We start from the raw sequence: 26,840 nt of genomic DNA on the forward strand, positions 1-26,840 counted from the left end.
CACACCAATTAATCATAACAACTCACGGAGAGTGCAACTAAAGCCTCTTAAAGACATCAATCTATGTATCAGTCATGGAACTGACCTCCAACAACAGCCATGTGCTATACAACATTTCTTCTTTCTTCAGAATTTACAGCCTCAAAAACAGGATCTAGAGGCAAAAAAAAAAAAAAAAAAATGGGAAATTACTCCAATGTGGTTTTTATTTCCTGCTTTGCGTACTGGCTAGACTACTTAAGCTGAGCTCCATAAACCTCAGCAAAGAGCTGTTCCAGAGTTTGGTTTAGAGAGCCTTACCCTGGCAGTTATTTCTTTGCAAGGAACATTCAAGTTCTATGCCAAACCAAGGCCCTCTGAAACAATGGAATATCATTCTCATCTAGAGAATCTGGATGAAGATGGATATACTAAACTAGACTTCAGGACTCAAGGCATCCACAAAAGACCTGTAGGATCAGAGAAAGGTAATCATTTTCTTTCTACTTATAGAACCTTCATTTTCATCAACAAAAGTAGAGACCTGGAGAGCCTGTGATTTGTAGAACTTCCTACTGGAATATATATTGATATATAGTTTTAAAGGCTGCTGGAAGTCATCACAGATCCCTTGGGTGTCTATCAAATTTCTTTTCCTGGAAACTACTCAACAACCTTCATAGACTGCTTTTGATTTGCAGCAGGAAACAGAACTACTCTGCTCTATAGTCACAGATGCTTTATCTGGGAGGCTGGTAACAAATGAGTAGTAGACAAAAATGAACGAATTTTAGTGAGTTGCTTCTTGCTTGTCTCATAGTAAGTTGTAAGATGACTAGGAAACTTGAAATAGTGTAAATGAACCTATACAATATTACAATATATAGTGCCAAAGGGGTGGGAGATGAAATCATAGTGGATTGCATGGCAAATAAAAATGAATACATCTTTGGTTAAACCCAAAGAGTAGCCAGGAGTCACAGAGTTTTAAACCCCAAGTCTGATAAACTTTTGTGAGGAGAGACTAATTTGAATTTTTAAAAACTAGTTGTTGGTATATCAGTGACAGAAAACATATGCTAGATAAAAGGTGTTCCATTAGCAGGAGATAGATCTTAAAATGGAAACAGTACAAGATATACAGGATGTTAAAGGCTCTCTCTCCTCATGGGGTGAGTGTTTTACTCTCTTTCTGAGTCTCCTATTGGGCATCTCTGCTGTGGGATGGTCTGTATGTCAAATGTGTTCCTCTGATTGGTCAATAAATTACACACTGATTGACCAGTGGCCAGGCAGGAAGTATAGGTGGGACTAACAGAGAGGAGAATTGAGAGAACAGGAAGGCGGAAGGAGACACTGCCAGCCACCGCCATGACAAGCAGCATGTGAAGATGCTGGTAAGCTACAAGCCACGTGGCAAGGTATAGATTTATAGAAATGGATTAATTTGAGATATAAGAATAGTTAACAAGAAGCCTGAGCCATTAGGCCAAACAGTTTAAATAATATAAGCGTCTGTGTGTTTATTTTATAAGTGGGCTAAGGGACTGCTGGGGCTTGGCGGGACCCAGCGATAAAACTCTCCAGCTACACATTTCTGTTACTTGGGCTTCTGCTGTTGGTGTGGTAAGCTTAATACAAAATCAGATCACTGTTATCATTAAGGAAGCGATGATTCACAGGTTCTGACATCACAATTTGCTTTCTTCTGCTTTTTGGTGTTCACATTATGCAATTATTTTCCTCTTATAACCACTTACACAATTCCTTTCTTGTGCAATTTGCTTGGAAAATGATAGAAAATTTGAGTAAAGGACAGGTCAAGGCTTATGTGCTCACAATTGCTGCAAAGGGTGCTTCTGTGCATTTTAGATCACTTACTTCCAACAATAGTATTTTAAGTTGTTATTGATCCGGTTTCACTAATATAAACAAAAAAATAGAAAGAAGGGAAAATAATTTGTCCAAATAGTGTACCAAATAAATGACATAAAAAAGCTACCCTTAATAGTTGGTTCTATTTGTCCTACAAAAAGCTGTTCACTCCATGAACAAGTAGGATTTCAGGGAATGAATAACATCCAGGCCTATAGAATAGCATGTAAACCTGAATTTGAGGAGTGTACAGTAAGAACGCATAGCCTGATATCACAGAGTTTTAAATCCCAGATCTAATATACTTTAGTAGGAAGAGATTAATTTGAATTTTTTTTTTTTTTTTTAGTTTTTCAAGGCAGGGTTTCTCTGTGTAGCTTTGGTGCCAGTCCTGGATCTCGTTCTGTTGACCAGGCTGGCTGTGAATTCACAGAGATCTGCCTGGCTCTGCCTCCTGATTGCTGGGATTACAGGCATGTGCCACCACCACCTAGCTTTAATTTGAATTTTTAAAAATTAGTTGTTGGTATACCAGTGATGGAAAACATATGCTAGATGAAAATATCCCATTAGCAGGAGATAGATCTTAAAATAGAAACAGTATATGATATACAGGATGCTAAAAGATGATAACACAACTGAAGAAGAGACACCCTGAAGCTGGGGAACAATGGAGACTCATACTACAAGACTAGACTCTAGTGGCTGGTGATCCCTTTAGAACTATCCCCATTTCAGTGTGCTAAGCAATTAAAAGGCTCCACAGACTCTCCTTATTTTCTTTCTTATCTCTTTGGCTTTTAGGAAGTCAGGTTCCATCTCCTCCTTGGCGTCTCATTGTGGCGGCTTTGGGAATCCTGTGCTTGGTCGCAATAGTGGTTGCCACAGTCCTGGGTGTCCTAGGTGAGTATGGATGAAGGAGATTAATGACAGTCACAGACAATTAATCTGTACATCAATCCCATTGAGTTCCTGCTATTAATTTCCATTTCACTTATAGGGGAATGGAGAGAATGGAAGATTGACTATTCCATCATTATAAATTAGTGGTGGGATCATGAGTAGAAATGTAGATAATCTGCTTAATAAAACACATATTCTTAGCTATATTGCTTTACTACTCCACATGGATAGCTTAATTTTTTTTAAAGAGGAATTTAAAGGATAAGTTAGTGGAGGAGAACTTACAGACCTGGAGAAGGAAACACAATATGCTGTTATCTTCCCTTGGACACAGCTATATTAAAGGAGTTGTGTGTAATTTTGTGAGCCTTGTGATTCTTGGAAATTATCTTACACACGATCTTAATAAAAAATATCTTGACTCTATCAATTATTGCCTGAGGCACTTAAAAAGCACTAAGCAAAGCCGGGCGGTAGTGGCGCACGCCTTTAATCCCAGCACTCGGGAGGCAGAGCCAGGCGGATCTCTGTGAGTTCGAGGCCAGCCTGGGCTACCAAGTGAGTCCCAGGAAAGGCGCAAAGCTACACAGAGAAACCCTGTCTCGAAAAATCAAAAAAAAAAAAAAAAAAAAAAAAAAAGCACTAAGCAAATTATTTTGTGAAGGATGAATAGATCTCTTTAGGTTTCTATGTCTCTTGAATCCTGTGTCAATACAGTTGTATGATACCTTCAGAGAGTCTTAATTGCTCATAATTAGTCAAATGATCATTTAGTACAAAAATATTCTATGCATTACATGCTGGGTAATTCACAAAGAGCTGCCCTTTTTAAATAATAGAAGAAAGCAAGTGGAGTAATATTGTCATTGAATTATTATTATTTCAAGTCTTTTATAATTGCAGTTAGATCTATGTTATTTCCTTCTTGCTACCTTCTTCATAGAAGTTACTTATTCCTTTCCATATATTTGATGGGTTGTCCATGTATCAACTATTAGACTCTGTCTTTATATCAGTAATGTATCATTGATTTATCATTAATCATAGATAATCCCTATGAGATTTCATAAAATATGGGTGCTGGAATTTCAATTTTTAAACACAGCAGAATGACTTTCTTTTTTCTGTCACTATTATTGTTTGTGAAATATGAAGCATTTTGGAGATTCAATTCAGGGAGAAATCCAGAGGAGAAAGAAAACTTCCCGTCAAGAAATAAAGAGAACCACAAACCCACAAAATCATCTTTAGATGAGAAGGTGGCTCCCTCCAAGGCATCCCAGACTACAGGCAAGGGCAGAACTAATGGAGCAATGGAATCCTGGATTCCAGAGGTTCATTTCCTGGTGCTGAGGCTTGGGGTGGGGAATATGTTTACATCTAATAACAGTATATTCCAAGCAAACACGCCTAACAATATTTCCTTAGCATAACACATCCTGTTAGACACCTGATAAAATGATATCACAAGTCTACAGCCCTTTCAAAAAGGATCAGTAACTGCTTTTGTCTCTGGCTGTGTGTCAAGACCTACCGGATGTGATTTAACTTTATGCAAAGGAAAAGGCAGTGTCTGTAGGGAACTGGTATTTTTACAGTGATATTGTTAGACTAAGATATACGTAAGGGAAAAAGAATGTCAGGGGAAAAGTGAGGAAGGGACACTGAAGACAAGAGTGTAAACACTAATAAGAACATGCAGAAGAAAGGGACCTGAGGCATACATCCCTGAAAGCTCTGGTCAAATGCTTTCAATCATAACATTTAACTGATTTTGTAACAATTTTTCTATACTCTGCCTGTGTTTCTGATTGGATCATAGTTGACTGACAATATATTCCCTTCAGTATTCCATCTCTGGACTTACCTGCCCACTGTTTTTAGCTAATGAAACAAAAAAGAGTCTTTGAAATACAAACAATTACATTTATGCTCTCCATAAGATGAATTAAGTGAGCTGAAGCTATGTGTAGCAATTGATTTTGAGTGTGTTTGCTTTAGGGAAGAGCAGTAGAGAAAATGAGTCTGGGGACTAAATTTAAAATAATGGAAGAGATAACTAGTTGCTTATTTAAACATTGTAATTACTCAACTGATTTTAAACTTAATTTTTTTATGTGTATGAGTGTTTTGCTTGCATGTATGTCTGTGTACCACTTGAATGCCTGGTACCATCAGAGGCCAGAAGAGTGTCAGATCTCCTGGAACTGAAGTTGTAAATGGTTATCCACTGTCATGGGGGTGCTAGGAATCAAACTCAAGATCTCTGAAAGAGCAGCCAATGTTCTTAACCACTGAACCAATACTTCAGCCCCTAATTTTAATTATTTTTTAGTAAACAAAGGGATTTTAATATATTGTGTAAAAATATTCTCTAATTTGAGTCAGAAATGAAATATGTGTTAATGAAATATATGAAAACTCATTATCAGGTATTTGTGAAACTGCACTAAATAATTAGAATTAGTTGGTATACTGTGGACTTCATGATGTTATCTTTTCTCTCCAGGACTTTTTCCTGGGTCTTGCCCCCCTAATTGGATCATACATGAGAAGAGCTGTTATCTATTTAAGATGTCAATAGATTCCTGGGCCGGAAGTAAGAGACACTGCTCCCAGCTAGGTGCTCATCTACTGAAGATAGACAACTCAAAAGAATTTGTAAGCACAAACTTCTGCTATAATTACCTGTGGTGAACATAGGTTCAGCAGAGCAAGGAGACTCTTGGACTAACAATGTTAACATCAATGTTCTATGTAACTACAAAATTATGCAAAATTATGTAAAGGACATAATATATTGCTTTATTTTTAATTAATTAATTTTAAAGGGGATCAAATTTTACTTTAAAATAAACAATTTCAGGGCTTGCAAAGTGGCACTTGCCACCAAACTTGACCTGAATTTGGTCCCCAGAGCTCATATAATGGAAGGGGATAAAAGACTTCCACAAATTGCCCTCTGACCTCCATATGAGCCCTGTGGCACACCACACAACACAAATGCACAAAACAAATAAGTAAACATAAAAATGTTAAAACAAATAAGTTAAAACAAACTTTATGATTGTTTGAATATAGTGGTAAGGGCTCTTAATTTTTGTATATTTGTACTTCAATTTTCAAAGTTGAAGTACAGGAGAAAAATTGTCCACTTGTCATTTTAATTATCAAGAAAGAAATCCTACATTTATGAATTGTTTGTTCTTTTCAGAATACTAAGAAAAGCAAAGAGATGATTTTTTGTTTGTTTGTTTGTTTTTTAATTTGGGGGCATGGTTTCCGTCTTAGCCCAGACAGACCTAGAACTCACTTGTGGCCAAGATTGAACTCAAATTCCTTCTAAGTGGCAAAGAGGTTTAAAAACTAACCATTCTATATGTAGTTGAAATAGAAACAACATTTGTTAATAGTTGAACATCATATATTAATAACAGATAACCTGAGAGTTGAGAGGTGTTCCCATTAACAAGAAATTTTGTAGAAACAGGAGGACTTACCATGCATGTTGTCAAAACAGGAGAAGACTTACCATCCATGTTCATGCAAGAGTTTGATTCAAATGATCTGTGAGAAGGTAGCAATGGAAAGCATCCCACAATATAGTCCTAATCTGTACACTCTATCTTCACTGCTCCATTTTATTGGTCTGTAATGCTATACGCAATAGCTGTAGCTTTTGTTAAAGTTAACAAAAGCAGGAATATAGTCAAGGAAGAGAATCATATTAGAAACCCACAAGGCTTCTGATACAAACCTGTAATTGGCAAAGGATCATCTAATTTTTTTGTAACCAATTCAAGTCTTCATTGAAACCTGGATTAGTTATTCATAAAACATGCACTGCAGTGCTGGAGATGCAGATTTGTGGTAGAGTGCTTACCTGGCACCTGCCAGGCTCTGGGTCTCACCCTTAGCATTGCGTTTCTTGGCAAAGCTAGTATGAGTTTATATTTGCCACTTGTGCAAAAACTAACGGCTTATTTCCCATGAAACTGCCAGGGAGTTGGACCTCACTGGATTTTGTAAGGTTTGTTGAATGGGGCAGAATATTAATATAATAAGCCTGTTTTGCCCCTTTGACTTGTATGAGCTGTGTGTGTGTGTGTGTGTGTGTGTTATGTGTATATGTGTGTGCATATGTGTGTATGTATGCATGTAACACAAATCTTAAGAGGTCTTAAAAATAAAAAACCCAGGCCAGGCAGCAGTGGCACATGCCTTTAATCCCAGCACTCCGGAGGTAGAGGCAGGCGGATCTCTGAGAGTTCGAGGTCAGCCTGGTCTACAGAGTGAGTTCCAGGACAGGCTCCAAAACTACACAGAGAAACCCTGTCTCGAAAAACCAAAATAAATAAATAAATAAATAAACAAACAAACCAGAGCCACAGCCAATCTCACCTCGCCAACTCCTCAGCTGATCTTCTGACTGAGAGCCTCTGAGTCCTCACCCAGAAGGGTCTTAGCTGAACTGCTTAAAAGCTTCTAGTTCCTGGTCCTCAAGCTTTGTATACCTTTCTGCTTCCTGCCATGACTTACTGGGATTAAAGGTGTGTGCTACCACTGACTGGCCTCTATGTCTAATCTAGTGGCTGTTCTGTCCTCTGACCCTAATAAGTTTTATTAGGGTACACAATATATTGGGGGACACAGTATATCATCACATATACAAAGCATTTGTGTGCATATGTGTTTGTATTGATATGTGGGGTGTGTGTGTGTGTGTGTGTGTGTGTGTGTGTGTGTGTGTGTGCTGCAAGCCACAGGAAAATGTAGTGAAATTTAGCTACTTGGTGAAAAAAAGCTACTACTTGGAAAAGTCAAGGACTTCTCCAAAAGTCAAGCCATGGCTTAAGAAGTCTTGGTGATATTTTAGCTTTTGTATATATATTAGCTGGTTCCTACAGTGATTTTCTTATAATGCTATGCTTGCTTCCAAGAACTCCTAACAGTGTAGTTATCTAAAATATCTATCAAGCATCCAAGGCCAAATGAAACACCTGTCTCCTAGGTCAGGAAAAATAGCTTTATTTCTTGTGCAGTTTAGGGTGAAACCCTCCTTCCTTACAGTCTTACTAATAGAGTCCTAACTTTTTTACCTAACCACTTCTAGAAATGTAGATGGAGCACATAAATTCTCTTCTTGACTAACTGATCATTATCACTCATTTGGGTTGTAAAAGAAAGCCTGATAGCCACTGCCTGAGGAAAATTCTTACCTGCCTTTATGACCCTTGTAAGAATTCCAGCCTGGTGACCTTGCTCTGCCAGAGGATCGATATGGCTTGGGTTTATAACTGAACACCTCAGAGACTGAGGGGATCTGAGGTATAAGGAGAATGAAGAGAGAATATTGCCGATTTTGACTGGAGAGGATTTTTGACTAGAGAACTGGAGGACAGGATGGAAGATGAGGAAGAGCCAGACAGGAAAGTACTAGATGGATAATAAACAGATGAGAAGGCCCTAGATGAGGCAGAATTAAGATGAGAAAATTAAGATAGAACGTAGAGGGGACAGCAGATAAAGGTAGAGACAAATCAGGCAAGAAAGGAACTAGGCTTGAGTACAGAACTGTAGCTGTGTAGATAGGATTTTATCCCAGAGAAATAAAGTAGACGGACAAAGAGCTTGACGTACTTAGATTTATTTCCCGAAAATAAATCTCCCTGTTTGTAGTTTCTCTTCTGAGTCCCCGGGAAGTATATTATTAAGGCTGGTCCTTTAATAATATTCAAAATGTATGTATGCCCGTGCATGTGTGTGCATATTTGTTTGTGTGAGTATGTGGTGGTGGTGGTGGTGGTGGTGGTGGTGGTGGTGGTGGTGGTGTGTGTACTGAACCTGGAGAGCTAGGCTCACAACCAGTTAGCCTCAGAATTCTCCTGTCTTCACCCCCTACAGTACAAGGATACACAGCATGCATAGATACACCTGATTTTTATGTGGATATTGGGAATTCAAACCCAGGTCCTTGTGTGTTTTCAGCAAATACTCTTACCCACTGGACCATCTCCTTAGCCCACTTTTTTGGGGGGGTAGGTGTTTTGAGACAGGGTTTCTCTGTAGCTTTGGAGCCTGTCCTGGAACTCACTCTATAGACCAGGGGGGCCTCAAACTCACAGAGATCCACCTGGCTCTGCTTCCCAAGTGCTGCGATTAAAGGAGTGCAAGACCACCACCTAACCTTGGTCCAGATTGTCTACTAACATTATAAATCTATTCTTGATGGGAAAATTGACAGTGGTGCTAACATGAGAAAGTATAACGCTCTGGACATTCAATGATATTCAAAGACTGACAGTCCTCGCTAGATTATCGTCTTACATTACATCCTTCTTTAAAGGGATTCATTGTCTCTGAATGCCTATAGCATTGTCTCGGGTTCCCCCTGATGTGTGTGTGTGTGTGTTTGTTTCACTGCAGGAGTTCATTGAAAGCCAAACGTCTTCTCACCGTATGAATTCATTTTGGATAGGCCTTTCTCGTAGACAGACGGAAGGGCCGTGGCTCTGGGAGGATGGCTCACCGTTCATTCCCAACGCGTAAGTTCCTGTAGAGGCACATGGAAGTCTGCCAGGCAATCAAGAACCTACTTGCCTGGTCACACATGAGGAAAAGGACAAATCATGGTGGAGGGGCAGGGAAAAAGGGAGATAGGAATGGAAAGAAAGGGGTAGAAGAAGGTGGTAGGGGATGGTCACCTGGTGCTGCCAACTCAGGAGTTCCCTTGAATTTGATTCAGGTGAGAAAAGGTGCTGCTGTTGACTGCAGCCTTGTGACTAAGAGCATTCACGGGCTTTGAAGTCACACCTCACTCTGAGGTAATGACTAATTTACTCACCAGACATGTGACATCAGACAAATCTGTGTACTTCTTTGAGTGCCGCTTTCTTTATCCAAAACTGGGGATGGAAAGAGTAGCTCTCCCTTAGAATGGTGACATAAAAGGCGTAAAAATAAAATCATTAGCATAGGTGTTTTGCACACTGCCAGTGTGAAATGACATATCTTGTGATGTAATTTTAAACATACCTTACTTATATTTGAATTATTACAAATAGTTCCTAGTTGTGTACTGAAGTCCTTGCAATTTCTATTCATCTTTATCTTTTTCTTAACATTTGTAAATATAAAATTATAGCCCCTTCCAATGTATATGCATGCATTTTCTCATTAATATTAGTATATATTTAATTCAACTTAATTAATTTTTAAAAAAGATATTTTGATTTTACTGATGTCCCCTTTTCTCTTTTATCACTTCTTTGGTTAATATCAATTCTCATATTTATTATTGCCTTCCATCTAATTTTTTGTGCCAAATTGAATTCTCTAATTTCTTATATAGGATGTTTAACTCCTTATCTGCAGTCTTCCTTTTGCTTTGTGGTCATTTGGTTCAGAATGCTTTCTGATTTCCATTGTTAGTTGTTCTTTGATCCATGAGTTACTTAGAAATAAATATTTCAATTTACAAACATATCTGTGCTTCTAACATTTCTACTTGTCCTTTAGACTTCAGGCTTAGTTCCTCTGTGATCGGAGAACAAAATTCATGTGATGGCAATTCCCTCTTCTAGGGCAGGGATTTGTATTGGAAACACCCACATGGGTCCTCCTATATTTCTTTAAGGCTTTCACTTGACATTTTTGAAGACTTATTAATAGGCATATGTAGACTAAAATTGTTGCATTTCCTTCCTATTAGGTATCACCTTCTTTCTCTGCCTTCTTTTTTTCTTCCTCCCTTCCTCCCTCCCTTCTTCTTTGCTTCTTCCTCCTTTTCCTCCCTTCTCTCTCTCTCTTTCTTTTCTTCTTTCTTTCTTTATGTCTTCTTATTGTACTGATTTTTCATGTTTATTTCTCATAATTTTCCAGTTTACTTGTTTTCTGTCACTTGTAGGTCACTTTAAATTTTGTTGTCTATATTTTAGCTTAGTTCTTTTACAAATCAATTCCTGTCACCAATTTGCAAGTCCTCTTTTGCTTATAATATCCTCAGTGCTATCTATTAACTCCTAGAATCCACAGTTGTTTTAAGGTCTGTATGTGGTGGTATTATGTTCCCCCAAATATTGTGCACCCTAATAAACTTACCTGGGGTCAGAGACAGAACAGGCACTAGATACAAAGGCTAGAAAATGGTGGCACTCACACCTTTAAACCTAGCACTCCAGAGGTAGAAATCCCTCTGGATCTCTGTGAGTTCAAGGCCACATTGGAAAGGCCAGGCATGGTGACACACGCCTTTAATCCCAGAAAGCAAGCCTTTAATCCCAGGGAGTGGTGGTAGGAAGCAGAAAGGTATATAAGGCGTGAGGACCAGAAACTAGAAGCATTTGGCCTGGTTAAGCATTTGGCTGGTTAAGCATTTGGCTGGCTAAGCTTTTAGGTTTTGAGCAGCACAGTTCAGCTGAGAGCCATTCGGATATGAAGACACAGAGGCTTCCAGTTTGAGGAAACAAGATCAGCTGAGAAGTTGGCCAGGTGAGGTTAGCTGTGGCCTGTTCTGTCTCTCTGATCTTCCAGTGTTCACCCCAATACCTGGCTCAGGATTGATTTTATTAATAAGAACTGTTAAGATTCCTGCTACATCTGTACCTGCTAACTCCACCTGCCTTTGTTGTTTGTTGGTTTGTTTTCTTAAATACCTAATCCTGTTTGACAAGTGCTTATTAACATTTGCCTCTTGAACTGTTTAAGTTTTCTTGTATCAATTTGAAGTTCACAGAGTAGCATTTAATCTGCTTCCTGTAGGAATTGGTGAGAATGAAAAGCCCCTCCAACCCCCAGTATCACATCAATAGTGTTCAGCGATCTCACGTCTACTAATTCAAGCCAAATGAATTCATTAATAATCCACAAAACATACTTCTTCCTCTTTTGCAGCATTTATTCATCTTGATTTGTTTTCCAACTGCAACCATGAAATTAGATGATTCTCTGTAAATCACAAAATGGGCTTCACATTTTAAAATGCTACTACTCCTTGGATTCCAGCGTGGCAGTAACTTAATCTGTGCCCCTAACCACCTGAATGTCAGGGAAATTTTCGGAAAATACTGGTTAAAATTCTCCTCAAGGCTTGGATCAAGGTGGTTGATCTTAGCCTCCATCATTTCTAGAGCAGGTTTTGTCAGTTTACCAACCCCAGGGTCAAGAGGAAGCAACCATCCAGGTAAAAAAGTTCACCAGGTGGTGACTTTTGTACTATGGCCCAATGATGTTCCTTGAGTGTGACTAATTGTCATGGCTCTTTATTTTATGCAACTATTAGTAGTAGCATTTCTTAGGAGAAAATCATTTTTTTACCTTAATTATAAAGACAAGTCTATTACCATTTAAGTATTAATGCAATCTAAATTAAAGATTCCCTTTCTAATAATTTAGATGCCTCAAAACTGTTTTTTTGTTTTGTTTTTTGTTTTTACCAATGTTCTTAAACATTCTGGCTCCATTAAATGTCTCCCTGGGTCTCTGATTGTTTTAATTGCCTCATTGTATTTTCTTTTAACAGGTTTCAAGTCAGAGATACAGCTTCCCAGGAAAGCTTACTGCACAATTGTGTATGGATTCATGGGTCAGAGGTCTACAATCAAATCTGTAATATTTCCTCATTCAGTATCTGTGAGAAGCAACTGTAAATATAAGGATGGAGATGAAGAAGCGATAAGCATGTGAGACTGTAAGGGTGGGACACACACATAGCACCAACACCACCACCAACAACAAAAACAACAGAACAGGAGAGATGAATATTGAAAATCAGAGTAAATACAGAAATGCTAAGAGACCTTGTTAAATTTTAACTTCAACTGAAAACGTGAATGAAGAGAGACTTCTGTTCTTATCAGCTTCATAAAGAGAGTAGTGTTACCTTCCAGTTAGTAAGCCACTAGATATGGAGTGAGGCCACTAAGAAATACAGAGAATAAGTGAACACGAGGTTCCCAGACCCAAATGGTACAATTGCAACAAAACCCCTATACCTGTCAGGGAATATTGCTGTAGATGGGAGGCTGAAGACTATAAGAGCCAGAGGACCAGGATGCCTACTGCTAGTGTCTTCTAGACAGGACAGGGAAGCTGTATCCCCAAAATATCAACAATATGATCCATTAAACAAGACCTGAATGATGACAACTTTAGTTGATATGCCAACATGGATGTAGGCATTTCACAAGGTCTCATCTCCCACTTAAAGAACTACATGTGATCAATGATGCTGAAAGAGGAAGAAGAGCTTTTTCTAGGAACAAGCTTCCTGATTGATGGGTTACTGAACCCCGAGCAGTCAGCATTAAACATGTGCACAGACCAGTAACACTAAATGGACTAGTAGGATATATATATGTGTGTATCTGTGTATATTAATGGTACTCAGAAATTGTTACTGGAGTGTTCATTGTGTTTGTGTGATTTGCTCAGTATCTATCAGTACAAAGGCAAAATGTACTTCTAAACTGATAGGTAAAGAACTGAGGGAAGAAAATCTTCACTACAAATAAAGCTGTTAGTTTCATCCACATGATCATGATTAAAATGATGATCACTGAAAAGCAGTGACCCCAAATTCTTCCTCAACTAGATAACCCAAAGAGTCTTTCCATATCTCTGATAGCAGAACCTGATGTAACATGAAATCATAGAGGTGCTTCACTTACAGAAAGCATTCTCCTTAAGGATTATATTTTGAAAGAGAAATTGGATGTGATAGTGCATATTTAAAAAGCATCCAATTAGGATTAGTGTTTTGGAGCACAGAACATGTTTTGTCTTTTTTATGATGTACTATTTTGCAGTTCACAATTGATTCTTTAGTCGTTTCTTTACAAAAGTATGATTGGAATTTGACTATGTTTCCTGGTGGGATCTGTCCTGTTAGCTTCTAAGCTTCTCCATTCACACCACTCACATTTCCAGTGTGAATTTCCAAGTTGCTGAAGAGCCATTTGTAGCTTCCCCAGGCTGATTAATATGTGGGCAGAAATTGTGCTAAGTCCACTGAATCGTTCACTTGAAAATGATTGATTTTGTGTAACTTTCACCTCAATTGAAAAACTGCTTATTCAAGTATGTTTGACCTCTGAATAACCTGCCTATGTGTAGCAATCACTAACATAATTTGCCTTCTCCCCAAAAGGGTTGATTAATTTGATACTAGATGGGGGATATGAATACAAGATATTTCTACATTGGAGCATAAATTTGTGTTCTTGAAGATTTTGAAAAGTCTGAGGAAAACAAACAGTTTTGTGAAGTTTGCACTCATCTTTTAATATTCAAATTTGAATTCTCAAAGTCGGAAAATACTGAAGAGGAGACAGAGATAAATCTGAGAGAAGAATTATTAATTGGCTCAAATACTTAAGCACAGGATGAGATGTAGAGAAGACTTGAATGTTGTATATGTGCACACATGAGCTCATGTGTGTACATGTGTACGCTCACTTACCTGTGCACACTTGGAGATCAGAAGTTGACATCTGATGTCATCCACTATCACTCCCCACCATCTTCTTTGTTGGGATGTGGTCTTAGTGTCTCCTTATGCCGACTGACCAACCAGTTCCCAGATCCACCTGTCACTCCCTCACCCAGCTCTGGAGTTGCAGATGTGGGCTACTGTAAATGGCTTCTGTGTGAATAGTGAGACTCAAAATCGGATTCTCATGCTTACACAGCATCTACTGAGCCACCTCCTCAGCCTAATATGCAAATATTTTAACTTTAGCTTCCATTTGGCTCTTTCTGGGTACCTAGAATTGGACAGGTAAGTTCGAGAAACTATCATCATCAAAGAAAATAAATCTGGATGCTGAAATCAAGATTTTCTTACTAGGATCAAGCCGTTGAGAAATCCCCCAGTGTGTAGGCAAAGGATCAAGTAGAACCAGAGCTATCATAGAAAGGAATCTGCTCCGGGTGGTCCAGGGTTTGCTATTACCTGGCATGCTGACAGACTGTTTACATGAGAACTTACATATTAATGTACATATGAACAGAAACACACATATTTGTCCAAGGGACAAAGATGGGATAACAGCTGCTAGCTGAACTCAAGTCTGAAAGATGAATTCCAGACAGTTAAATTTGAAGAAACATCTACTGAGGGACTCCTGCATTCATTTGCCTTGGACACCACAATAATTTGGGCAGTTGTCCCTAATCTTGTCTCTATCCCTTTACAATGTGTTTCAAACTTAGCTGAGTAGGTTTGTTAAACTCCTGCAGTGGGTGAGCTAGCTGGGGGCAGTGCTGGAGAGCTCACACTGGTGGTGATGAGGAGGAAAAGCTGGCAGGCTAACCAACCCAGCTACCACCCTGACTCAGAACCAGGGCTATGAGTTGGCCCATCCCAACATCCACCTCATCTATGAACCGCTGGAGCATGGAAGGAGCTGGACCTGAAGATCTAAAGCTGCAGGATCTCCATGACACAAGGCAACAACAGTATGTCCAAGAGGAGTCCCAGTGAGGGCCCAGTACCAAGGGTATAGCAGAAAGCCAGAGGCCTTGAACCAGACCAGTGACGTATTGCAAAGAACACTTACAAGTAAAGATGTATGGTCTAAAAGGTATACTGTGTGACTCACTGTGTCACACTATAGCTCCCATGATGAGACTTTGGTTTTGGTTTTTTTTTTTTTTTTTGTTTTTGTTTTTTTTTGGTGTGTGTGTGTGTGTGTGTGTGTGTGTGTGTGTGTGTGTGTGTGTGTGTGTGTGTTTCCCTTAAAATTTATTTTATTTGGTGATGGGGAGGTTGCAAGGGCAGAGGATGGAGATGAATGGGATTGGGATGCATAATGTGAAATCCAAAAGAATCTATAAGAAGGTTTTTTTAATTAAAATATAGTCATGTCATGTCTCTACTAAAAGCTCTCATTGGTTCAAAGTAAAAACAAAATGTAATAGCAAAAATAGCCTTTTTAATTGTCTTTGAGACCTCATATGTTCTAAGTCCCTTCATCCTTTGAGGTATTTCTGGCATCTGCACTTCTCCAGTCAGGATGCTGGCTTCTCTGTGGTGTCTCAGGCCCATCTGCACCTCAGTCTTTGTGATTTCTCTGTCCTCTTTGAGTGAGCCTCACTGAGATGGCTGCAGAGCCTTCTGTCTTATTTCCCAAGTCTGCACACATATCACCTCTGAAGTAAATGAGGCATCCCTGGTTACTCTATTTCAAATCATCAGCCTTCTTCCATTACCTTCCTTGAGCTCCTTGGTTCTTTATACATTTGCCTCAACCTTTACAGTAGTTGAATTTTCCTCATAGGACATAAGCTTTAAAAGAGCCAGGGGCTTTTGTATCCAAAAGACTCTGTACCTACAGCATAGCATACTTAGAAAATAATGTCGTTGTTGTTGAAATACTTAAGAAACATAGTACAAATGTTGATATGTGTGGTCAAAAATTAGCAAGGATCTACTTGAATAACTGCAACTTGACAAACAGTGCTGATTACTGCTTTATTGTATCACGAGAAACACAATTCGTAGAATCTCCTCTTATTTTCCTGCTCTATTTGTAATTTCTCTCCTCCTCTCACACATCCCTCACCTTTACCTCCCTCTTCCCACTGCTCATTCTCTCCTCCTTCCTTCTTTCCTTGCTTCCCCTCCTGTCCTTTTATTCTTTCTTTCTTTTGCTCTTTCTTTCCTTCTTTCTTCTTTCTACATTTCACAGAGTCTTCCTATAAGTCCAGGCTGACTTTGAACTTGTGGCCCTCCTTCTCAGCCCCATGAATGCTGGGGTTACAGATATGTACTACCATAGCTACTCTGTAATTTTTAACATTCTAGCTTCTTTTTTTTTTTTTTTTTTTTTTTTTTTTTTTTTTTTTTTTTTTTTTTTTTTTTTGGTTTTTCGAGACAGGGTTTCTCTGTGTAGCTTTGCGCCTTTCCTGGAACTCACTTGGTAGCCCAGGCTGGCCTCGAACTCACAGAGATCCGACTGGCTCTGCCGGGCAGTGGTGGCGCATGCCATTCTAGCTTCTTAATACTTCATCTCCTCTGCAGTTCACATAACGACTTTCAGAATTCTCACTGCCTCCTTCTTTCTAGAGCATTCAAATATTCAACCTGATGCAAAGGAACAGACATATTTTTTAAACCTTTGACTTTTTAACAAGTCATTATTTACTAAAGTGTTCCCATTACTAGTCATTTTAAATTTATAATAATAGGGTGAACAACATACAGCTTGAAATACATGTGAATTCACAATCTGTAGTTTCTGATGGTCTCTTATAGGCTCTGGCTGACTTAACTCTGTTTCAACACTGGTTGGTATTTAGTGTGCTTGTCTTAGGCAGCCATTACCCACCCCCCCCCTCTCTCTCTCTCTCACACACACACACACATATATATATTATATATAATGTTTACTGGCCTGACATCACTCCTCCCACCATATGATGGCCACAGTATAGCCCTCAGAGGATGCATCCCTCATCCCATCACTGAATTTGCCAGCACCTTGATCTTGAACCAGAATATGAGAAATTATTTTTTATTGTGTATGCACTATCTGGTTCTCTGTTGTTGCCACACAAAAACCAGACAAATAATAGAATTAAACTAGACTGGTTCAGGAGGAGCTGCTGGACATTGTCTGAGACAATTTTCTCATTTCTTGTCTTGACTTAACAAGTGTAGGCACACATTGCTAGTTGTCGTCCCAAAATTGCACAGTGGTTGGTAACGGTGCTGTAAGTTTGGGACTGCTAATATAGCATGGGATTGCTCATGATCACAATGTGTCTGATGTGTTATAAAATGTTAAATCAAGTCCAGATACTGTAAGAAGAAAGAGGGTGAAGTTGACAGCAGGAGAAAACTTCCAGAGCTAACCTGACCCTAAGCAGTTTTGTGACTTTTAAAGAAATCACTTCACCTAGATAGCTTTCAATTTCTTTTTGAGTAAAATGAAAGAATCAAATCGATTAGAGTCTCTCAGGAGGCCTGCTGCTCGGACTTCCAGTGAGTGATGCTTTGCACTCTGCCCTTGGAGACAGGAAGAGTGTCCTCAATTTCCCCAAAGGTACAGGTGAGTAATCAGCCTGTGATGCATGCTGGGTAAGAAGCTGTGTTCAGCTCTGATTATGCTTTAGCATCAGAGGACCCTGGGTGCTACTGTGAGAGCTCGTCATCCCCACCTTGTAACTGAAAGACTTGTAAACAGAAACACACGTGGTCTGAAAAAAAAATGCAGATATTTTAATAACTGTTCAGGGACCGCCCAGCCAGAAAACACATGCGATTTCCCCTCAGCCAGACTAACTTGGCATTCTGAGTACAAGCTCGCAGGGGAGGGGCCGGGCCTCTCCATGCAGGAACTGGAGTCAGAGGCTTCCCCTGCAGCCTGCAAGGAGAGACCATTAGGAATGCCTCCCAGTGCCTGGTTTCCTGAGGTATCTGACGTTCGACACGCGGCCTGGAGCAATCTGAGCACATCTCACCCGCAGCTCTGCAGGAATCAGGATGCAGGCCAAATACAGCAGCACCAGGGACATGCTCGATGACGATGACACCACCGTAAGCCTGTATTCTGGAGCTTCCACAGTCACCAGACGGGCAGAGCCCAGGCACTCAGGTACTTACTCCTGTCTCCTAGAGTCCAAGCAGACCAGAGCCCTGGAGAAATAAATTCTTGAGATGAGGCACTTTTCCTAGGCATATGCGAGGCAGAGGGAAGGGAGGGAATCTTCCCGTGCTTACAGTGAGGGGTAACTGCACTTTCCACAACTTGTCTGCACACATGTAAGGTCTGAAAATAGAAATACACGCAGGGGCCTGATTCTCTAACATTCTGTCGCTGGTTTAGCAGTTCGCAAGGATTTTCTGATTAGGTATAGCAGGGAAAGATGAGATTGTATATACCTGAAAGCAACATCTGTTTCCTTTTCCTTTCGTAGGAAGGCCAGTTAGGCCGGCTTGTTGTTGTCCGTGCGGATTGTCACCTGTGATGTGATTTGGAAATTTAGGTTAATTAAAAACAACCATATTGGGGGTGGGGGCTTGTCAGTTTTGAACTCTTGACTTTAAGGGAGAGATTTGCAAGCAGGCTAATTAACTCGGGTATTTGTTAGAATTTCTGCATCTTGAATCTGAAAGACCTTGGAGGAGTCATGCTAGCATCATATATTGGTTTTATCCTCTGTGATCAAGGGCAGCGGAAGTAAATCCTTCCCAATGCGTCCTCTCAGGTCTCAAATTCAGTGATTTAGTAACCTAAATAGGGAGCTCAGATTCATTTGCATCAAATTCCTAGTTCCCTCAAGCCCTTTCTGTGAGGTTGAATGTAGGGTCTTCCTCATGATAGGCAACAGAATAACACTGAGCTATGCTATAGAATTCCTTTGAATCAAAGTGAGACAACATCTCACTAAGTCACCCACTGGCCTCAAACTTGCAACATTCCTATCTCTGTCTCCTCAGTAGCTGGATTATAAACGTGCATTACCATATTCTGCCCCCCTTGCTCTACTGATTTCAAAATATTGACATGATTGAATCATATTTAGAAGACATTTGATTTAGCTTATATCATCCTATTTTCTTACCACAGAGTATCATTTTCCCATTCCACTCATTTTTATAGTTCACACAAGTAGATGGGGGCCTTACCTGGTTGGTCCACGGCAGACACATGACGTGGTTCTAGAGCAAAAATCCCACTCCATAATACAGATAGATATCAAGCCGTATGTTCAGGTTCTGATACCAAGTAGGGTACTTATAACTGTGTGATTTTAGGGTCTTGGGGCTTTAGTTTCATTGCTTACAAGGCATTAATAATGGGAGGTAGGCATTAATGTATATGCTGTGCCTGGGGTTACTTTAAGTACTTTATGCATATCTGTTCATATTAACTTCAGCTAACAGCGAATAGAAGTAATAAAACTTGTTTACAAGGCATCCAAGAGTATAAAGAATGACCAAGACAGACACTCTAAAAATGTTTCTCTCAGCATTCCTCCTTTGCACATTCCTAGAGTGTTCTGTTTAGCACTTTTGTGTCAGTCTCCATCAGCGGCACTTATGCCCTGCTGTGTCTTCTAAACATTTACTTTCCCCTGTGAACAGACCCAGGGTTTATTCACTTCTGTGAATCAGGACACATTTTTGTACCGCTCTCTCTTTTATCAAATAACTGTCAGGATTCCCCCCCCCCTTTCCTCCATAAAGTCTCCTTTAATAAATGATTATCGGCCTGAGGCCTACTGGTATGGCTTCTTGCTTCCCACTAAACAACCCGGAGAGCTCTTTAAAGGATATCGGGGATTTCCAGCTTCCTCGACCTGCAGCTAAGTGGTTACCAGAGGGAGGGCAGATGCTGCAGGATATGGGCGATGCTTCAGACGGGGTTCGAAAGGCCTTCTTCCAGCCAGTCTCATGAACAATCCGCTCACAGGGCTGTGGTTTCGAGAGGGCCCTGTGCGACTTTGTGTTTCCACCTTAACATAAGCAGGAACAGTGTGTACAAAGAAGTACCTCGAGATGAAAGGGTGGAGACAGAGGTGGGGCAAGATGAAGCACTTGGGACAACATTTGGCAGCCTCTTTGTAAGAAGCAGAAATGGAACAGTGGGAGAGGTTACAGGGAAGTGAGTCCGAGTCAAACATCTGGAAAAGGTTTCCTCAGCCTGTGTGATGTGCTGATTTCATCCTGTGATATGCAAATGTGTAGAAGAATGTCACAAAAAATTTCCTAAGAGAACACATCTGATATACCTATGCTGCAGAAAGAGTATTTCTTTTTTCTGGCAATTTCAGGTTCAATAAATATGAGTGGGCATTTTTTTTTAAACTTTTCCATTTGAACTAACAGGAATAAACACTGCAGGTAGTTTTTCCTTTTTGAGATTTTAATGTTATTCATATAACAATCATGATTGTCTAAAAATAGCAAGCAGTTAAGATGATTGAAAATCAAAAATAAAAGAAGTAACTGTACACACAATTTCCACAAATTCAGATCAGGTGAGCAAAGGACTGGCCACACAGTGCCAAATACAACAGGCCCTCAGCTATGAGCTATGAGGGAAGCTGGTTCTCAACTAAGCTTTATGTATAATAACATACTGTGTTGGAGCATGTGCATGAGACACATGAAAGCCTGGCCATTTGTGTCTAGAGGGCTAAAGGGATCCAGAAAGCTCTCAAGAGAGTGGTCATTGCATTGAGTGGGTTTTAGGATTTCCTATATTATAAAGAACCAGGAATGGGAATGTCCAGACTTGAGGATGTTCCACAAAGAAATACTTATGAAAGGAAAATGAGGACTTCAAGGAACTCTGTGTTTTCAGAGAAATGTGTGCAGTAAGTACGGCTGAGGTACAGAGCTGAGGGACGCTACGGCTGTGAGGAGCAGGTCTGGAGAGCTAAAGAGGGTCTTTCAGGCCACCTGAAGTGTTTTGGTTTTGTTCTGTAGTTAAAATGCAATCAGTGGGAGAGAAAAAGATACAATGAGACAAATGATGTGTTCTTAGAAGTATCTCTAGGCTAGGCTGAGGATAGGCTGAAGGAGAACGCACAGACCTGGATGAGCTAATACCTGTTTTGTCAGTACTCCAGGAAGAGTTAAGAATCCTCAACTGAGGAAGGGCGTAAGAAGAAGGAGAAGAAAGCAGTTGGGTAGATATTGAGGGGAGGAGATTCAAGGACTGCATTGGATTACTTGTGAGGAGACAGGAAAGAGATGTCAGTCCAAGGTTGATAAGTACTGTCAGATGTGGTGTGGGAGGTGCTGTTGTGACCTGTAGTAGAAACCACAGGAAGAATCATAGGGTGACAAATTCAGCCTGAGTCCAAGGGTCTGTAAGGTGAAATGCATTTGAATTATCTAAAGACACATATATTTGAAGAATGTGGGTTCAGGGTAAGAATTTTGGGCTAAATATATATGTAGTAATCAGTGGCATGATAAATGAATAAATCACTTAAGTGATGTGAACAAAAATTAAAAATTGATATGAGTGAATCAGATCACCAAGGGAGGAAATATAAAGCCAGAAATCTAGAAAACAAAACAGACTAGCAAAGACAGAATCCAGGGAGTATCAGCCACAAAGCCTGAAGAACAAGAGGGCCCAATGGGAGGCTACTAGGAAGGAGCACCAGAGAATGTGGAAGCAGGGCTCTGGCAGAAAGAAGCATCAGGAACATTGGGAGAGTAAACTCAAAATAATGGGGAAGCCAATGATAAGCAATTGTGGAATGTTAAAAATAACAGACACTGCAGATCGTTTAAGAGGAGACTAAACACAGTCTATTGTTTCAACAATAAAGAGAAAAATGGAAGTTTGCTTATCATCATAATCATCTTTTTTAAGATTAAAACTCCCTACGTAGATGAGAATGGTCCTCAACTCTAAACTCTTCCTATCTCGTTCTCCCAAGAGCTGGAATCACTGCTGTGTGCCACCACACTGGTTAGGCCGTTGGTAATTTTATAGCAATGTATCAAAAAAGGGCTGATGATGAAGTGAAACTATGAATTTTCCCATTTCATTTATTTTTCTTCTTTAAAGAAAATACAATGTGTTATTGCAAGGTGCCACAAGATTGAGTGAGAACATTTTTAATTAATTTTTAAGATGGGAAAAACTCTAGCCACGCTGTAAATTGAAAAGAAGCCCAGGCTGGCCAATTCACCTGAACAACATCAAGAGTAAAGGAATGATGTCACAGAAAAACTAATATTCCCATTGAAGTGGGAATGCTATCCTACCAAAAGGATAAGAAAAAACACTTTCATTAATGATACTTTGAAAAACACATTTAAAAATCAATTCAAGTTCTGTTTTGCCATACCCTTATTATTGCAATATTGTTCCAATTTTTCCAGCTTTTTAGTTTCATTTTTATACATCTGCATTGCAACAAGGAACAAGCCACATCCCCATGATCTCACACATCTTTTAGTCATACCCACTAAATATTAAGCACCATGGTAGGCACTGGGGAGGTCCTATTTTTTTGAGGCAATTGAAACCACAGAATAATCAAAATCAACAGTTAAAAGTATTTAGTGTTGTTGAAGACATGTTGGAGACCACAGAAGGCACTCAGAACTGAGCAAATGACTGTTTGCTTTGTGCATCCCGAGAGAAGGTGTCAGTTTTCCCAGATCTACAAGGTTCAGCCTGGATTTGCCAGAAGAGCAAGTTGGAGCATTGGGTGACTTTTCCACTCTGTGGATGACAGTGTAGAAGTGATATCGTAAAGGAACAACTAGCCTTGAACAAAATGTTGAACAAAACTAAGACAAATAAGAATTTGGTGGAAAAAATATGGTACTAATTTTGGATTAGGATTTAGATCAGCCTAAGTTGGCTTTGAGAATTATGACAAAACTTGTTACAGGGGACTATTCTGCTGAAGATGGGAAGTCCTCAAAGGAAGAAATGGATGCAGAGAATTTAGGAAAGGAACAGAGGTTTAAAAATAGTAGTCTGGAGCCCTTGCTAATAAATTTTGCTTAAAAAATGATTGGGGGGAAAAGAAAAACAAGGTATGATTACATTTGTATTTTATAAAGTTAGTCTTTTTGGAAGAGTGGAGAACTATAATTTATAATCCCAACTGAGATAATTTGTAATGTAGGAATGAGAAGTTACAAACCCTCAGACACTGGGGTCTTTTTATAATTCCAAATAGGATTTCCATAAAAGGTTGAATGTTAATGTAAGAAGTTGAGAGGAGGGTTATAATTGACAGTGTTCAGTGGTTTGCTCTTCAGGCTCTGTTGTTGCTCTCGGCACACACCTAAGAAGAAAGAGACTTCTGGACAACCATTTTCTTATCTAAATAAGGATTAAATGCAATTACACACTTGAATAATTTGGGGAGGCTTCCAATGAAGTACAGCAGTATATACAATTCACTCACTGTTATTAATAGTGGCTACATGTTTCTCTGTAGGATATCGAACATTCCCCAGAGCAAGACATTCCCCACCTGCAAAATAGAATGATAATCTCTGTTCTAGAGAGTGTTCATGAAAACAGATAAGGCAGTTCATTTAAGACATTTATTTTGGTAATTTAAGAATTTTGGCAGCCATCATTAATAGTTTTTGTTTGTTTTCTTCTTTATTGAGACAAGGTTTTGCTTTGTGTCCCAGGCTGGCCTTAAGCTCACCATGTAGTAGTCTCTGTTGGCCACAAACTCACAGCAATCCTCTTGCCGCAATTTCCCAAGTACTGAGAATAAAGGTATGTACCATCATGCTTGGCTTGATAATTTTATATTTAAACTATATTTCATTAACTAAATAACTACATTGGGTTATAAAATGGACTCACTCATAGTTTACTTAAGAACATAAGTGCACTTTTTTACAGATTAGAAACTTGTGATATTCTGAAATTGCTGATATGTTCTTAGATATAAATTCTTCAGCCTGCTTCCTACCCAGGACCCCTCAGTCATTCCATATGGAAAGAATACCCAGGTGGGCCCTGTGCTCTCCTTTGTAAACAATAGGAAGGATAGCATCATTTACATGCAGAGAATATGAAAGTTGATCTATAAAGTCTAGTGGCCTCTCTGGTGCTACTTCATACAAAAAAGAGACTTCAACCTCACATATTCCCATGAAGAGGTCACTGTGTAGAGTGGGTGACAAGTAAAAGAAGAAGAAGAAGGAGTTCCAGAAAAGACAACATTTAATCTTAAAATTATAGCCAGAAGCCAGATCTGGGCTAGGGATGCTCCGTCCTTGAAATCTGTCAAGAGTACAATGGTGTGAAAGGCTCAGAAAGCAGTCTTTGAAATATCGTACACATCAGCAGACATGCTGACATGTTTCTCTGGGATTCCTATTTCACCAGCAATGCACAAAGTACAGGGCTAAGCCTAATGAGCTCATCCTATCTCTACCTCAAGTATCCAGCATAGCCTTGGAGAAACTGCTGAAGTTAAATTCTCTGTTTCTTTTCCAGCTTCTAAGATCCCTTGTCCTTCAGGGCTACACCTATAGCCTTTATTTAATGATGTCTGTTTCATTTCCAGTGTGCTCTTGGTTTGTGGGAGTGCAGAGGTTTCCTCTGATGCCCAGTGAAGAACAACTAATTAAGTATGACAATATCTTCATCTGCCAAGTTTCATGGAACAACAAAGGGGCTTATATTCAAAACTCAACAATGGCACTCTAGCATTTTATAGCATAGCAGTATTAAGAGACACAGGAAGGTGGTGTTCTCTTCTATATATATCTCAGCATTCCTGGGGATGTTTATATCATTCCTTGGCCTGTCCACACCTCTTTTTAAACATACCTCAGGAGTCAGCTTAGAGATTCTCCTGCAAAACCCAAAACTACAAGATAGCCAAACCCAAATTAAACAACTCCAGGCAGCTTATTTTTGTGAAGAAAAAAAAAAATCTCTTTTAAGAAGGAAGTTGTCCCTAGAGAGATGGTTCAGCATCATTGGGAAATTTGGATTAGAATTCAGAAACTTTAGACTCACAGCAAGAAGAAAAACGGCCAGAGGGGAAAACAGCATGCAGGAAAAGGGGAAACTGGCAGGTCATTGCCATTCCACCATGGGAGCTCAGCGGCAGACACAGAGGCAGCGAGAACACAGGGAACTAAGGGAGAGTTCAGTCTGAGGGCTACAAGTACATCACAGAAGAGTTCTGTGAGTAGAACACTAGAGCAGCCGTGGGACACTTGGGAAAAGAAGAGCTGGATAGGATCTGGCTAAGAAAGGGTGTGTTCTGGGACTTTTGTCTCAATTGCAATACAGCTACTGGAAGTCATTAAATCAGGTGGAATCATAACGAAATTGCTATAATCTATGAAAAGTGCTTTACATTTCTTTTAAATAGAATGTGAACTACTACTGAAATGATTGTTAAAAAACATGAGTCACATTTTAAAATACAAAATCAATACACCCTCTCTGAATGTTTCCTCTCTGAATTTTGAATTATTTTCCTTGCTACATGTAAATTCAGGTGGGTAGGCACCATATTTCCTGTGTCCATACTATCTTTACTCCTTCACTTTGGCAATAGTGGCTAGCTCACATCTTTGTGCCTAGGATACATAATATAGAGGATCTCTCTGGAAGGAAGTGGGGGTTTTCTCTATTTTGATTTTATTGAAAATAGATTTTGACAGGGTGTTGTGACACACACCTTTAATCCCAGCACTCGGGAGGCAGAGGCAGGCAGATCTCTGTGAGTTTTAGGCCAGCTTTGTCTTCAAAGCAAGTTCCAGGACAGCTGGATCTGTTACACAGAGAAACCCTGACTCAAAAAAGCAAAAAACAAAAAATAAAAAACAAAAAAGAATGAAAAAAATAGATTTTTTTCATATAATTTATTGATTACAGTTTCCCCTCCCCCAACTCCTCCAAGATCCTCCCTTTCTCCCCTCTCATATGAATCCACACCCTCTGTCTCTCATCAGAAAATAAACAGGCATCTAAATAATAATGATAAAATAAAATAGGAAAAACAAAAAATAAACAAATTGGAATAGGACAGAATGAACATAAGAAAAGGATCCAAAGAAAAAGCACAAGAAACATATATAGACAAGGAAACATATAAGTTAACACACACAGGAATCCTATAAAAGCACAAAATTGAAAGCAGTGATGTATATGCAAAGAACCTGTAAGCTGAAGGAGGAGGAGAAGGGGAAGCAGAAGAAAAGGAGGAGAAAGAAGGAGAAGGAAGAGGAAGAGGAAGAGAAGGAAGAAGAAGAAGAAGAAGAAGAAGAAGAAGAAGAAGAAGAAGAAGAAGAAGAAGAAGAAGAAGAAGAAGAAGAAGAAATAAATCCCTGACTAAACATTAACAGAGAAAGAACCCCTGAAGTTGCCATTAAGTTTGTTTTGTGTAACCCGTCTACTGCTGAGCATGGAGTGTGCTTTTAAGAATGGTTTGTTCTCATTGATGTTACACTGTAGAAAACTAATTTTTCATTTGCAAATGATTATCAGTTGGAAATAACTTCTGGGTTAAGTGCTGAGAGAACCAGTTCCCCGCAGGTCAGAGAAACTAGAGAGGAGATATGGAGCCAGTGAACTACTAGACAGACAGACATTTGTACTTTATCTGAGGGG

At 39.4% G+C, this 26,840-nt stretch overlaps 2 protein-coding genes across 6 annotated transcripts in view; both read left to right on the forward strand.

Annotated features, from left to right (window-relative positions):
- Positions 1 to 262: 262 nt before the first annotated feature.
- Positions 263 to 13,614, forward strand: Clec7a (C-type lectin domain containing 7A). 2 transcript variants are annotated; one of them, XM_028881501.2, is made up of 6 exons: positions 263 to 467; positions 2,659 to 2,757; positions 3,913 to 4,047; positions 5,267 to 5,418; positions 9,184 to 9,302; positions 12,278 to 13,614. In XM_028881501.2, the coding sequence occupies exons 1-6, from the start codon at positions 365 to 367 to the stop codon at positions 12,402 to 12,404; spliced, it is 735 nt and encodes a 244-aa protein (XP_028737334.1). In that variant the 5' UTR covers positions 263 to 364; the 3' UTR covers positions 12,405 to 13,614. The 2 variants fall into 2 exon arrangements, with proteins under 2 accessions (XP_028737334.1, XP_028737335.1); XM_028881502.2 differs by lacking the exon at positions 3,913 to 4,047.
- A 3,125-nt stretch (positions 13,615 to 16,739) lies between these two features.
- The window catches only part of Clec1a (C-type lectin domain family 1 member A), a 32,400-nt gene continuing 22,299 nt past the window's right edge, over positions 16,740 to 26,840 (forward strand). For 3 of the 4 annotated variants that reach the window (XR_005091168.1, XM_028881503.2, XM_037204088.1), the window contains exon 1: positions 17,815 to 18,353. Coding sequence is in view for 3 of the 4 variants with exons in the window: in XM_028881503.2 (XP_028737336.1) it covers positions 18,242 to 18,353 (112 nt within the window). In the remaining variant the exon portion in view is untranslated. The other variant, XM_037204087.1, reaches the window with a different exon arrangement.

Source organism: Peromyscus leucopus, chromosome 3, assembly GCF_004664715.2.
Source record: "Peromyscus leucopus breed LL Stock chromosome 3, UCI_PerLeu_2.1, whole genome shotgun sequence".
Lineage (NCBI taxonomy): Eukaryota > Metazoa > Chordata > Mammalia > Rodentia > Cricetidae > Peromyscus > Peromyscus leucopus.